This window comes from Galeopterus variegatus, unplaced genomic scaffold (genome assembly GCF_000696425.1).
Source record: "Galeopterus variegatus unplaced genomic scaffold, G_variegatus-3.0.2 Scaffold654, whole genome shotgun sequence".
Classification (NCBI taxonomy): domain Eukaryota; kingdom Metazoa; phylum Chordata; class Mammalia; order Dermoptera; family Cynocephalidae; genus Galeopterus; species Galeopterus variegatus.
Genome location: NW_007726765.1, coordinates 502,012 through 517,435, shown reverse-complemented (window position 1 = coordinate 517,435; position 15,424 = coordinate 502,012). Strand labels below are relative to the sequence as shown.

Below are 15,424 nucleotides of genomic sequence, written 5' to 3'. Positions count from 1 at the left end.
AGGTTGGAGAACTTCTCCCTTGTGGAAGCAAAAGGGGTTTCTGTTTAAGTCAGGAGGCTTCTCATAAAGGGAAGTGGGGAGGGGTTTGGTGCTGGAGTGGAACACAAGGCCGGCAGCTATTTTGTGCTTAGTTTGTTGTACAATGGCGCTGGTTGCATCCAAAATCCATCACTTTCACGTACCTTAAGGTACATAACAATGTAACTTACAGATCTTTCCAAATCACTATATAAAGACCATTCTCACTCTTTTTTACAGTTGCATAATATTCTTCTGGAGGAACGTATCATAGGTGTGAAATAGTCCCTTACTGATAGACCTCCAGGTTTTCTTTTGTCTTTTGTCTTTTTCCGTGTCTGGCAACGGATCGCAACCCTCAGTGTTGCCCCCGTACCGGACCGGGGACCGGCAACGGGATCGCAACCCTCGGTGTCGCTCCCGCGCCTCGCTCAGCCAGTGAGCAGGAACCGGTCCGCATGTGGGATCCGAACCCTCGGGCGGGAGCGCCGCCGCGCTTCCCAAGCGGCGCACTATCCAGTGCGCCACCGGGCCGGCCCCACGGAAGCCTTTTTAATCCTATTCACTCGAAGGTCAAACAACCCCAAACCCTGCTGACATATTCCTCTTGCTACCCTCCTTCCTTCAAGGTCAAGTACAAATCAGACTTGAACCTGACCAGAGGTGTTGGCTGGACTCCTCCTGGCTCCTACAAAGTGGAAATGGCTCGGCGGGCTGCAGAACTGGCCAACGCAAGGGGCCTGGGTCTCCGGGGGGCTTACGTGAGTATCAAGCTGCAAACCCACCCAGCTTGCAAGGCCACGGGGAAAGAAAAACTCATTGTTTCTTTTAAAAGTTTATTTTTGGCCAAAGGTCAGCTGGCTCTAAAGAAGTGTGAAATGCAGCTCGGGCAAGGCGCCTAATTTCATGGGTCTGAGATGACCAGGCGGATGACACATAGGTTAAACTTCCTGCCGTGGCTTCTCTGAAGTCACAACCATTAGTTCTGCAGAGGCAAACCTACCGGGGCTACATCAATCCCGGGCCAGGGCAGCCCAGGCTGTGCTGACTGCTTGCTCGTTATATGCTCAGAAAGGGTCAGGGACTAGCTGGCTATGACAGTCCGCATTGTGAACCCTACTTTGTTCAGAAGAAGGACGCCACATCTAAATGAGAGATTGGCTTCACTTCTTTCTCGTTCTTGCCTTGAGGATCCTTTTCCTTGGGGAGGGTGGAGGAGGGGAAAAGGAGCGGGTGGGTGAACATTTTAAAGGCTCTGGGGGCATCTCAGCCAGTCCTGTGGAGCAGGGTGAGAGCTTCGTTTTAACTCAAGGTGTATGTTTGATTTCTGCAGGGGGCGCCAGAGGCAGTGGAGACTGGTGATTATCGGAGCGGGGAGGTGAACCCAGATGCCACAGAGATTCTGCACGTCAAAAGGAAGAAGGCTCTGCTGTTGTGAGCGAGCAGCGTCCACCCCAGATTCTTGAGGGAGAAGCTGGAGAGGGAGTTTGCTCGCCAGAGACATGCTTTACGTGGCTTCAGTTTGGGTGAGCTGCAAAAACAGCACTCCAGCCCATCCCCAGATCTGCTTTTATTAAAGGAACAACTTTGAAAGCAAGTGGAGAGCATCGTATTTTTGTATTTTAGCCTAGACATGGAAGGCTGGTTCTGTTGAGTACCTCGAGCGTCTGGGATGGGGAGCAGAGACGCCAGGGTGACTGCACTGATGCTGGGCATTCCGTGATCCCATGTTTGCAGATGTCTGAGGTGGAGGCAGTCTCTGTGAACACTGACATACTAGAGCGGACAACTGTTTGAAGGGAAGCAAACACAATAAATTTCATGTTGATTCTGTCCATCCTTAGTCTCCCTGGGGAGGCAGAGGGAGCCCAAAGAGATGGTGCACGTGGGCAGCAGTTGTCTCTGCCTGGAGCTTGGACGCTCTGCTGCATGGCCTCCTGAGGCTCCGAGGGTGTCCACTGCGGCCCACAAGACCCCCTTGTCTGGGTGTGGAGGAAGATGGGCTCTGAGGTTCAGACACAGCCCCTTAGAAGCCATCCTCCCTGCGGATGGTGGCTTTGATCCAGTCCAGGAACTTGGTAACTTGGGTGTAGACACCTGGCTTCTTCCCACATTCCAAGCCCCAGCTCACTATCCCGTAGACGTAGTAGGAGCCATCCTTCTCACAGGTCAGAGGGCCCCCCGAGTCACCCTAGGGAAAAGAAGCGTGAGCTTATCCTTGTGCACGAGAATCTATCCGGAGGCGCCCCTGCCTCTCTCGAGGGGGTGCCAAGATGGAGTCACCTGCCAGATGCTATGGCTCCTCTGGGAAGCAGTGACAAGGTTGCTCCAGGCCCCACATGACACGGGCTCTGAAGGGAGAGGAGCTAATGCCATCCTCCATCCCCGAGCGTGTGAGCACCTGGCCGAGAAGCCACAGGACTGTGGCCATGGTGCTGTGGGTAAACCCATCCTTCCTGACTCATAGTCACATGGCTGTTATGACTGTGAGTTCTCAGGGGACCTCTGGCAGCTGACCAGGGGGTGGTACCTTGTTTGGATAGATCCCTTCCAGGGCCAGCAGGCAGGAGCCAGAGGCAGCACAGCCGGGGTGTTCAGCGTGGTCTATGGGGTCAGATCTGGGTCTCTACCCAAGCTCTACCGCCTGCTAGCCATGTGAACTTGGGCCTCAATTTCTCACATTGTAAACTGTGGATAGCAACAGAATCCCCACCCCCCACCCCCAGCCCGGGGTTTTTGTGAGGACTAGTTGTTTGTAGAGTCTATAAACCAGTTTCTGGGTCCTATGAAGCCCTCTCCTGAAGTGACCAGTGGGAGGACGGTGGGAGGAGGAGGTCAGTGGGGCTGTGAGCCTTGGACACTCACTGCTGCTTCAGCACTACAGCTAACAGGGGCTTTAGAGATGGATTCTCCCTTCCAACCTTAGTCACGACCTTATGGATCTTACAGATACATTAGTTCCATTTTATAGATCAGGTATGTGAGATTGGAGAATTTGGTGATTGATAAAGGTCACACAGTAAGAGACAGAACCAGGTTTCAAACCCGCAACTCTCTGTTCCCAAAGCCTTCAAGTGAATCCCTTGAATTATCTAGGTGACTGAACAATCTCTTTTCTTACTCATCTTCCAGGAGCTTAGGACGAATCGCACTCATTTGCCTGTGCTCCTCCTTTGTGTATGTGACTATCGTGGCCCCTTGGGAAGGGGTCACAGTACAGCCACAAACTCTGGAGAGAATAATACTGACTTTCCATCTTAAAGTAGAATGGAGGCTAGAAAATCCATTTGCCGGTGCTCCTCCTTTGTGTATGTGACTATCGTGGCCCCTTGGGAAGGGGTCACAGTACAGCACAAACTCTGGAGAGAATAATACTGACTTTCCATCTTAAAGTAGAATGGAGGCTAGAAAATTATTGTTGGGTCCCCTTGTAGGGGGGCTCCATCAAAGAGCTGAGAGTTGAACATGGCCATGCTGGGTTTTCTAGGACAGCTGGGAGGTTTATGAGGACAATAGGCAGAAAATTCTAAACTGAGGTGTTCTTGGGAATCTAGGAAGGAAACATCCTGTGTGGTATGATCCCTACAAAGAGAGGGACTATGGGGAGTGGACTTTGACTTGGGGCAGGGGCCTGAGGTCACTTTAGCACCAGTAGATGGGGCTACCCGCCCCCCCACTCCAGCAGTGTCTCTGAATCACCACAGGCCTCAGCAGCTTGGGGTTCCCAAAAGTCCTAGCCTAGGGGGAATGTCAGGCCCCAGGTTGGCTGTGGTCATAGAGATGCTTAGTTTGCTAGGGCTAAATCAATCTCTCTCTCTCCCCCATGCACCCATGTACACACACACACTTAAATCCTAATGATCAGTTTAATTAACATTATTGTGAAATCTGTAGGCCTTACATCTTTCTGTTCCCTGCATACTGGGATTTTCAGACATGCTGCCCAACACTGAGGCTAGAGGCTCCACCTTTACATGTAAACACAGTGAAACAAAGTGGCAAAGGCTTTGGTGTTGCATGCACCTGGCTGTTCAAATTCCAGCCCTGCCATGTCCACCCCATTGCTATAGGCCAAGATAACTTCTGTAAGCACCTGTAAAGTGGTGATAGTGACATGCCCTTCACCAGAGTGTTGTGAGAGATGAGTCAGACAGTGCAAGCCACGTGACTGCTGAGGTTATCATGCTGAGTCATCCTGGGTTGACATGGATTCAGATGTGCTGAGGGACAGCTATGCCCCACCGGTGCCTTAGCACAGAGGTGGATCTCTGAATCTGGATCCCAGCCCAGTGCTCTAACGGGCCTCTGTGCCCAGTGTAATATCCTGCCAGCCCCTCCTTCTCCAAGTGTCATTTGGAATCTCTGACCTGACAGGTGTCCTGCCCAGGTTTCTGAAGGTTTCCTGCACAAATCATGCTGTCGTCAATCATGTGGTCATAGAGCTGGCGAGAGTTGCACAGAGTGTTGGCAATCAACTTGACTTTGGCATCCAGAAGCTGGCGGGACCCTTCTCCTGTGGGGCAGAGAAAAGAATCACTACTGTGGGGACCAAGGTGGCACCCATCCCACCAGAAGGAAGCAGTAGTAAGGAGACCATGAGCTCTCAGCTTAGGAAGGAAGTTTTCTCCAGGATTTGGTCAAAAAGCCTCATCTTCTGAGGCTGCGGGCTCCCTTACTTCAGCCTTCATCATGTCTCTACAGACCTGAAATGCTGCACTGATCACAATGGAGCAGGATCATTTATTCCCTCTCTGTTTCCCCAGCTAGACCATGAGGTCCAAGAGGGCAGGAATGGGGTCTTAATCATTTTAAAATTTCCTATTCCTCAAGAAGGGCTGGCACATGGTAGATTCTGAATGAATGAATGAATGGATGGATGGATGGATGGATGGATGGATGGATGGATGGATGGATGGATGGATGGATGGATGGATGGATGGATGGATGGATGGATGGATGGATGGATGGATGGATGGATGGATGGATGGATGGATGGATGGATGGATGGATGGATGGATGGATGGATGGATGGATGGATGGATGGATGGATGGATGGATGGATGGATGGATGGATGGATGGATGGATGGATGGATGGATGGATGGATGGATGGATGGATGGATGGATGGATGGATGGATGGATGGATGGATGGATGGATGGATGGATGGATGGATGGATGGATGGATGGATGGATGGATGGATGGATGGATGGATGGATGGATGGATGGATGGATGGATGGATGGATGGATGGATGGATGGATGGATGGATGGATGGATGGATGGATGGATGGATGGATGGATGGATGGATGGATGGATGGATGGATGGATGGATGGATGGATGGATGGATGGATGGATGGATGGATGGATGGATGGATGGATGGATGGATGGATGGATGGATGGATGGATGGATGGATGGATGGATGGATGGATGGATGGATGGATGGATGGATGGATGGATGGATGGATGGATGGATGGATGGATGGATGGATGGATGGATGGATGGATGGATGGATGGATGGATGGATGGATGGATGGATGGATGGATGGATGGATGGATGGATGGATGGATGGATGGATGGATGGATGGATGGATGGATGGATGGATGGATGGATGGATGGATGGATGGATGGATGGATGGATGGATGGATGGATGGATGGATGGATGGATGGATGGATGGATGGATGGATGGATGGATGGATGGATGGATGGATGGATGGATGGATGGATGGATGGATGGATGGATGGATGGATGGATGGATGGATGGATGGATGGATGGATGGATGGATGGATGGATGGATGGATGGATGGATGGATGGATGGATGGATGGATGGATGGATGGATGGATGGATGGATGGATGGATGGATGGATGGATGGATGGATGGATGGATGGATGGATGGATGGATGGATGGATGGATGGATGGATGGATGGATGGATGGATGGATGGATGGATGGATGGATGGATGGATGGATGGATGGATGGATGGAAGGATGGATGGATGGATGGATGAAGTGCCATGGTGTACTAGATTACCTTCTTCCCAGAGCAGACACTGTCCTCCCTGAAGATAACAAAATCAATCAAAATATGTCATTGACTTTCAACGTATAGTCTTAGAGCCTATTCATGAAAAAATAATTCCAACCTGAGGCTCCATAAAATTCCCATCTGAGACACCACCTTGCTGACCAGACCATACTGAGCAGAACAGAAGTCAAAAAGTTTAGATGGACTACAGTGAAAATGGCTACAAAAAGAGTTTTCTGGTTGACCATAAATCCAATTAGCCAGAAATTTCTTTTCCCAAAAGCTTCTGGAAAAGCTTACATTTCACCTTTGCTACAGACTGAATTGTGTCCCCCAAGGGTCCATGTATTGGAAACTTAACCCCCACTGTGACAGTCTTAAGATGGTCTTAAGAAATCTTATTATGGTAATTGAAAGGTGGGGCCTTGAAGAGGTAATTGGATTGTGATGACTATGCCCTATGAGTGTATTAACCCATTGATGGTTTAATGGTGATCATGGGTATGGCTCTGATGGCTTTAAAAGGAGAACTCATGAGAAGCTTTCCCTTTCTCAGTCTCTCTCTTTGCTCCTGCCATATTTGCCATGTGACACTCCGTGTTGCTGTAGAGCCACGACCAAGAACAAGGCCCTCAGTAGATGTGTTCCCTGGACTTTGGACTTCCCAGCCTCCAAAACTGAAAGCAATAAATATTATTTCTTTACAAATTTCCCAGTTTCAGGTAGTCTGTTGTAAGCAACAGAAANCCATTTGCCGGTGCTCCTCCTTTGTGTATGTGACTATCGTGGCCCCTTGGGAAGGGGTCACAGTACAGCACAAACTCTGGAGAGAATAATACTGACTTTCCATCTTAAAGTAGAATGGAGGCTAGAAAATTATTGTTGGGTCCCCTTGTAGGGGGGCTCCATCAAAGAGCTGAGAGTTGAACATGGCCATGCTGGGTTTTCTAGGACAGCTGGGAGGTTTATGAGGACAATAGGCAGAAAATTCTAAACTGAGGTGTTCTTGGGAATCTAGGAAGGAAACATCCTGTGTGGTATGATCCCTACAAAGAGAGGGACTATGGGGAGTGGACTTTGACTTGGGGCAGGGGCCTGAGGTCACTTTAGCACCAGTAGATGGGGCTACCCGCCCCCCCACTCCAGCAGTGTCTCTGAATCACCACAGGCCTCAGCAGCTTGGGGTTCCCAAAAGTCCTAGCCTAGGGGGAATGTCAGGCCCCAGGTTGGCTGTGGTCATAGAGATGCTTAGTTTGCTAGGGCTAAATCAATCTCTCTCTCTCCCCCATGCACCCATGTACACACACACACTTAAATCCTAATGATCAGTTTAATTAACATTATTGTGAAATCTCTAGGCCTTACATCTTTCTGTTCCCTGCATACTGGGATTTTCAGACATGCTGCCCAACACTGAGGCTAGAGGCTCCACCTTTACATGTAAACACAGTGAAACAAAGTGGCAAAGGCTTTGGTGTTGCATGCACCTGGCTGTTCAAATTCCAGCCCTGCCATGTCCACCCCATTGCTATAGGCCAAGATAACTTCTGTAAGCACCTGTAAAGTGGTGATAGTGACATGCCCTTCACCAGAGTGTTGTGAGAGATGAGTCAGACAGTGCAAGCCACGTGACTGCTGAGGTTATCATGCTGAGTCATCCTGGGTTGACATGGATTCAGATGTGCTGAGGGACAGCTATGCCCCACCGGTGCCTTAGCACAGAGGTGGATCTCTGAATCTGGATCCCAGCCCAGTGCTCTAACGGGCCTCTGTGCCCAGTGTAATATCCTGCCAGCCCCTCCTTCTCCAAGTGTCATTTGGAATCTCTGACCTGACAGGTGTCCTGCCCAGGTTTCTGAAGGTTTCCTGCACAAATCATGCTGTCGTCAATCATGTGGTCATAGAGCTGGCGAGAGTTGCACAGAGTGTTGGCAATCAACTTGACTTTGGCATCCAGAAGCTGGCGGGACCCTTCTCCTGTGGGGCAGAGAAAAGAATCACTACTGTGGGGACCAAGGTGGCACCCATCCCACCAGAAGGAAGCAGTAGTAAGGAGACCATGAGCTCTCAGCTTAGGAAGGAAGTTTTCTCCAGGATTTGGTCAAAAAGCCTCATCTTCTGAGGCTGCGGGCTCCCTTACTTCAGCCTTCATCATGTCTCTACAGACCTGAAATGCTGCACTGATCACAATGGAGCAGGATCATTTATTCCCTCTCTGTTTCCCCAGCTAGACCATGAGGTCCAAGAGGGCAGGAATGGGGTCTTAATCATTTTAAAATTTCCTATTCCTCAAGAAGGGCTGGCACATGGTAGATTCTGAATGAATGAATGAATGGATGGATGGATGGATGGATGGATGGATGGATGGATGGATGGATGGATGGATGGATGGATGGATGGATGGATGGATGGATGGATGAAGTGCCATGGTGTACTAGATTACCTTCTTCCCAGAGCAGACACTGTCCTCCCTGAAGATAACAAAATCAATCAAAATATGTCATTGACTTTCAACGTATAGTCTTAGAGCCTATTCATGAAAAAATAATTCCAACCTGAGGCTCCATAAAATTCCCATCTGAGACACCACCTTGCTGACCAGACCATACTGAGCAGAACAGAAGTCAAAAAGTTTAGATGGACTACAGTGAAAATGGCTACAAAAAGAGTTTTCTGGTTGACCGTAAATCCAATTAGCCAGAAATTTCTTTTCCCAAAAGCTTCTGGAAAAGCTTACATTTCACCTTTGCTACAGACTGAATTGTGTCCCCCAAGGGTATTGGAAACTTAACCCCCACTGTGACAGTCTTAAGATGGTCTTAAGAAATCTTATTATGGTAATTGAAAGGTGGGGCCTTGAAGAGGGAATTGGATTGTGATGACTATGCCCTATGAGTGTATTAACCCATTGATGGTTTAATGGTGATCATGGGTATGGCTCTGATGGCTTTAAAAGGAGAACTCATGAGAAGCTTTCTCTTTCTCAGTCTCTCTCTTTGCTCCTGCCATATTTGCCATGTGACACTCTGTGTTGCTGTAGAGCCACGACCAAGAACAAGGCCCTCAGTAGATGTGTTCCCTGGACTTTGGACTTCCCAGCCTCCAAAACTGAAAGCAATAAATATTATTTCTTTACAAATTTCCCAGTTTCAGGTAGTCTGTTGTAAGCAACAGAAATGGACTGATACAACTTTCTTCATGAATGCAGACCTATTTAAAGTGATGCTTGTTTTCCATTATTAAGGACAAGATTTGGAAGGGAAGAGAAATGTATTTTGAGTATTTGGGAAAGACTTGAAATACCCTTCTGAATTTCTTTGTATTGGAGGTTATAATCTTACCAGTATTATGAGGAAGGTAACCCTTTGGTTACTTTTTTGGATAAGACCAAATCCTAGAGACAAATCAATATAGTTCAGTTTAACAAAATGTTACAGAACATCTGCTACATAGAGAGCCCTGACCAAAGTACTGTGGGAGAGACAGAGATAAGTGAGACCTGACCCCACCCTCTAGGGGCTGACTTAATGAATATCTCTATAAAATTCTGTCATCTCCTGTGATTGTGATTCCACACCTGGGAGGTAGGTATGATTATTGGGAAACTAAAACTCAGTTGTTAAGCCACAAAGCCAGGAATCTAATGCAAGTCTCTCTGGCTCTAAAGTCCATGCTCTCCCCCAGTCCACTCTCTTTGCAATCTACCTAGGGGAGGAGAGAGGTCTCCATGGATAAAGGATCAATGCTTAATAAAAGTCAAGTTTCTAGGGGTACAGACTAGGGACAGATATGGATATCAGGGAACATCAGGGAAGGCTCCTTGCAGGTAGGGAGATTGAACCAGAGTTTGAACAATGGGGCAGATGCTTTCTTTTGATAATGCATTTTGAATGTAATGCTTATTTCAAGTTCAGAGGGCAGTTGCATTTGGCCTTTTCTTCTCTGGTTGAGGTAGGTCTCAGGAGAAGCCACGGCCAGACTCACCTGTTTCTGTAACACCCCAGCCGGAGATGTGGCACTCAGTCCCAGAGTGAAAGGGGCCATCAGGCAAACACACAGTCTTCACGTATTTGGATTCCAGAGCACAGTGACCATCCACAGGCTTTAACTTGAGCAAAGCTAGGTAGAGAGAGAGGGAAAGGGGAACGGGTGGTGGTGTCATCTCTTTGTCAGAGAAGCACCAGCTTCAATGTGTTTTGGAAGGTGATCGTATCAAAGCCTCAGCCCCCACGCCTGAAAAATTTCTTCTTTGGTCATTTCATTTTTTAAACTTCTACCTGGGAAGGAGTAACACTTTAGGCTGAGGGTAATAGCAAGAAATAATCATTGAATTTGAAATCATTTCTAATCCATTAAAAGAAAAAAAAAACAGGCTATAAGAGGAAAAATAGCTATTGAGGAAGGGGGGGAGGGAGGTCTCATGAAGAGGGAAATAGGGTGCAGAACTTAGTAGCCAGTAGCTTAAGAACATCATTCCCTGTGCACCTGAGCACCCACCAGGCACCAGATGTGTCCACATGCACATCGTGTCACTTAACATACAGGAAGCTGGGAGTTGTGCATCAGTGTGCCCATCTTATAGAAGAGGAAACTGAGGCTCAGGAAGGTGACTTGGCTCCTGGATAGCAAGTGGGAGCTGGGATTCATGGCCAAACTCTTTCTACAACACAACGTCCCTAGCATCTCTTCCCCTCCGTTTAAGAGCATGTGCCCATTCAGTCACCACACCAACACACACTCTTAAGAACTGAAAAGCCCTGGGATAAATTCTCTACCTTACGGGACCTACAAGGGATGAAAACAATCAAGAGCACCTTCCAGAACCAGACCTCAGCTTTCCATCAGTAGAGAAATCCACCCAGAACATGACCCACGGGACATCATGATAGAAGAGACTTGCCAATATCATTGTGGGGAATCTCATCTCTTTCATTGTAGTGGCTGTACTTGAGTATCTTCTCCACCCTGAAACTCTGCTCATGGAATTCTGGCTTCTTCAGGTCCTGTTCCCCTAGCACCACTTTTAGGTGTTTGGCTTTTATGCTGCAGAGAAAATAAGGTGGTCAAAAAATGACCTTGGGATGTGAGAGGCTGGAGCCACCTGCTGGCTCCGCCCTGGGTAAGCTATGCAACCTTTGACAAGCCCCCAACCTTCTGCAGCCTTGGCATTGTCACCTGCCGTCTCATCTCACTCACAGAACTCTGCTGTGTGGTCCAAATAAGATAACATAGCAGACTACCTTATTAGTGGAAGCAGGCTCCAAATGTAGGCTGTAATTTTTATCCCACTTTTCCTGGGAGACCTCCCATCTCCCTGGGCCTTGCAAAAGAACAGCATTGATATCTTGAACAAATCTTCTAAAATCCAGGGGTAAGTGCTAATGTTTGCTTGCTTGACCTCTCTTGGGTCCTAGAATCCCAGATGAAATTGTTTAATAACAGGGGGACAGAAGGCCTTCAAACACCTCTAAAACCTGGGCTTCCTGGGACCAACCCTGACCATGAGCTTAGGGAACTCGGAGGAGGTGAGGATTCTTCAGCTCCCCAGAAGGCACTTGTATTTCTAAGGCACACAGGAGGCCTGGATGAAGACACCTGGCCCAGGAGGTTCATTGGTGGTGGCATCAGACAGGAGAGCATGCTATTTTTCTCTGTTTAGGGCAGGACTAAGAGGTAAAGGAAGCAGTTACATCTGGGCTCACATTCTATTCACCCACTTACTTTCCAGCAGACTTTAGGTGAGGTGCTAAGCATTCCCAAGATTCAGGGTCTTCATTATTAAAAGGGGAAAAAAAATATTTTCCCTCCACAAATATTTACTGATCACTTGCTATGTACAAAAACCCACTCTAGGCATTGGGGATACTACAATTTATAAAGCAGATAAATATCTCTGCCCTCCCTCAGCTTGTCTTTCAGTAAATAGTTTTGACAATTAAGTGTCATATAATACGTGAAATGCTCATGGTAAGCATTCTAGATGAGGTAGCTATTTCCATTTTTCATTTGGTTTTTAGGAGCCACTCTTTTGCTCTTGGAGCTAGAGCAGACCCCCTAGTCCAGCCAGGGCTATCAAGATACTGCTCAGATGGGAAGGGGAGAGTCACCCTGGTCCCTGCTCCCAGCGGGCACCTACTCAGTGCAGTGGGCAGCAGTGAGCACCCAACAGGGGTGGATCAGGGCCCCTCCACAGAAGTGGCCCTGAGGCATGGACACGGTCAGTGGAAGCAAGGTCTGCAAGGATGCCTGCCAGGGGTGCTTGCCCGCCGTGCTCTTAAAGCCTCCGTAGATCCTCTTGACATTCCTCTCTGCAAGCTCAGTCTTCCCGCAGGAGTCAAAGCCCGGAATCGTGGTCAGGGGTTCTGTTGTGCTTTCCTCTTGGTTGGCAACGTCTGTGGGACACAAGAAAGAGCCTCCTACTCAGCCTCCTTCATCAGAGGTATGACTCTGAGTCCAGCAGTGAGCAAGTGTCCAGCACTAAGCGACTGTACCGGTGCTCACAGGGTGGGCACGCAGTAGATGCACCATTGATATTTGTTGAGTATATTGATATAAAGCAAGCCTACAGTATTAATGATGAAGATTCTACTTTTTCCTTCCTATTTTAACATGTGTTGCTCCTAGGATCTACACGTATGTACAGACATGCAGGTGTGTGTGTAGATATACCAACCCATACTGGGTATGTACTTAGTGATTTGTTAATGCACACATACATTTTGGAGGCTTTTCCAATGTGGAGGGAAGGATAACTGATGCAGTAGCTTAGGGGAGACAAGATGTTTGCATAGATAACTGTGATGCAAAGGAGAGAATGATGCTTGCTGTATGGGTGATGCCTTGTTTCATTCCTTCAGGCTTGTAAAGAGAGAGAGATAACACTTCACTTGGGAGATTAAGGATGACTTCCTGGAGGAGGGGATACTTGAGTTGGTTCTCACAGAATGGTTGGGTCTGGACAAGAGCAGATATGGGGTGGAGTATTAGAGACAGAGGTAACCACAGGAGCAAAGGCACTGATATGAAACTGTTCAGGGAGAGAATCCATTGGTCAGCGTGGGAGGGTGCATCATTCCAGATGTGGCACAGAGGTGGGCTAGGGCAGACTGGCAGAAACACTGTGAGGCTGGAATTCAGACCATGTTGCTTCCTGGCAGAATATGGGGGCCTATCCGATGTTTGATCACCATTGTACACTCACTGCCTAGCACACAGCAAGAGATTGATAAATATATGCTTAATGCACCGACTTCCTATTAGGAAACATGAGTTTACAGTTGGACCACCTGGCCTGAGCTTACCAAGGCATCCTGAGTGGGGCAGAGGATTCGGCAGTTGGGTTAGCACTGGGGTGGGTATTGGTAAAGCAGATGTGGAGGAAGGACAGGGTGCAAGGGAAGAGGTGCCAGGAATGTCTCTCTATGGATCTGCAACCCCCCTGCCCCCCACGCCTGGTGCCTTCGGACAGTCACGGACTTACCTGTTGAGCAGGCTGAGACATCACAGTACTCCCATTTCACCTTCTCATTGTTAAGTTTAATGAAGCACCAGGGCTTTTTGTCTCCATCTGGGTTTCTAAAATTAAAAAAAAAAAAAATAACTCAGGGTTAAGTCTTGGTAAACCCACCTGACCTCATTAAAGGACCTTTGTTTAAGAGGGTGCCAAGCCCTAGTGCTCCTCCAGGAGCCCCATTCCATTTGAATCATCCAACAGGTTAGCAAACTTTGGCTTAGAAGGGTGGTCATAATTTTTCAGCAAAATCTCAACTTCCAGAGGGGAATCCCAAGGACCAGGAAGTAGTTCACAAGCCTTGTGCCTGACCCATGAGACATATCAAGTTGCTTGTAGGAAAAGAATCAAGATCCCTATAGAAGACATTTCTTGGTCAGGGAGGAAAATAATCACAGAAACATGGTAAGAGTAGGGTGCCTCTGCCTGAACCTCCCAATTCCATGCCCGGGAATCCTCTGAGAAAGGCTGCCAAGGGGACCACCCTGAAGACAGCTCCAGGAAGGGAACAGTTCCAGGTGAGTGCAAGTGGAGGGTAACTAGCATTTTGTGCAAGGAAAATCCTCTTGTGTATGGAGTCAGTTTAAAGACCTCCGAAGGAGCTCTGCTTCTTATATCCAAGTCATGTAAGTCATTGGCCTTGGTTAGACAAAGGCGGTGGAAGGAAGTCAACAGAGTGGACTGGAGTCCATGGAAAGGGGAGAAGGTAACTAGAGTCAGCACTAGAGAGGGTAATGGCATTGTCCTTACTTGGGAAAACCTGAACATCCTGTGGCAGAGACTGTAATGCTCACCAGACATTCCATTTGCTCCTCTACATACCTGTCTTGAGGTTATGTGGGGTCACATGACTGTTTCTCACTGATGATAGATGCATGAGGAGGTGGCATGTCACTTCTGGGTTGAGGTAGTGAAAAACGCACATGCTCCATTTTCTCATCTCTTCTTGCCCTTTCTGGGCATTTGAGCAACTTTGTGGAGCTAAATCCCTTGTCATCACCACCACCAACCCACATGACACATCTTCCCTTAGTAAGAAATAAACTATGATGTATTTGATCCACTGCAATTTGGGGGTTGTTTGTTACAACAGCATAACCTCTGACTGTTCTGACTGGGAAAATCTTCCAAGAAAGAAGGCTGATGCGTTTCAATGGTCTCTTTCAAAAATCAACTGACCCAAGACTGAGCCTGGAGAATAAGGTGAGTTTTACCTGCAGAAGTTGTGCTCCCCAATCCCATGGGCCTCAGCATCTTCCATAAACATGTTGTAATTCTCCTGCAAGAGGAGGTGGGAGTTCCAGGAAAGGCATGGGTGCTGGTTGACGGTCCTGCTCACTTTGCCTCGGTAAGAGAGACCATCACCAAAATAGCAGTCATCAGAACCTCGGAGAGAGCAGGCAGGCATGTGAGAACTGATAACAGGTGTGCTGCTCCCCAAAAGGGCATGGTGGGTGCATCAAGAGGTGATGGGATGGGACCTGAATATTTATCACTCTGAGATGTCACCACAAAGTTCCAGAAAGAAGGTGGCTTGAATGTTCAAAATAGACCCAGCTTAAAAACGTGAAATACACTGGAAGTGGGAGGTAGGAGCTTAGTTCCTTAAGTTTGGCTCACCCATAAAAAGGTGGAGAGTAGGCTGGGCCCAGGGATGCCCAAGTGGTCGACTCGTTACACTACATCCTGGTTTATTCCATTTCTTGTGGAAAAAAATATTTTCTGCAGACATACCCTATGCCCTTAGGTTGGAAGGCTGAGGCAACAGCAGTTTGGGAAACTTGACTTGAACCACATTCTGGCAACAAAACCCAACCAGGAAAGGATTCCTCTGCAGACATACCCTATGCCCTTAGGTT

The 15,424-nt window shown here is 48.1% G+C and overlaps 2 protein-coding genes across 4 annotated transcripts in view; one reads left to right on the top strand and one right to left on the bottom strand.

Moving 5' to 3' along the window:
- NRAP (nebulin-related anchoring protein) overlaps window positions 1-1,620 on the top strand; it is a 70,263-nt gene extending 68,643 nt beyond the window's left edge. For 2 of the 3 annotated variants that reach the window (XM_008571021.1, XM_008571023.1), the window contains 2 exons: window positions 648-779; window positions 1,352-1,620. In XM_008571021.1, coding sequence (XP_008569243.1) covers window positions 648-779; window positions 1,352-1,456 — 237 coding nt within the window. In that variant the 3' untranslated portion in view covers window positions 1,457-1,620. Of the gene's footprint in view, window positions 1-647; window positions 780-1,245; window positions 1,252-1,351 lie in introns of all 3 variants that reach the window. The other variant, XM_008571022.1, reaches the window with a different exon arrangement.
- A 424-nt stretch (window positions 1,621-2,044) lies between these two features.
- HABP2 (hyaluronan binding protein 2) overlaps window positions 2,045-15,424 on the bottom strand; it is a 39,787-nt gene continuing 26,407 nt past the window's right edge. The window contains exons 7-13 of the mRNA XM_008571019.1: window positions 14,780-14,951; window positions 13,536-13,630; window positions 12,192-12,447; window positions 10,956-11,098; window positions 10,040-10,174; window positions 7,887-8,032; window positions 2,045-2,209 (exon numbers count right to left, since the gene is read on the bottom strand). Of these exons, the coding sequence (XP_008569241.1) occupies window positions 2,045-2,209; window positions 7,887-8,032; window positions 10,040-10,174; window positions 10,956-11,098; window positions 12,192-12,447; window positions 13,536-13,630; window positions 14,780-14,951 (1,112 nt within the window). The remainder of the gene's footprint in view (window positions 2,210-7,886; window positions 8,033-10,039; window positions 10,175-10,955; window positions 11,099-12,191; window positions 12,448-13,535; window positions 13,631-14,779; window positions 14,952-15,424) is intronic.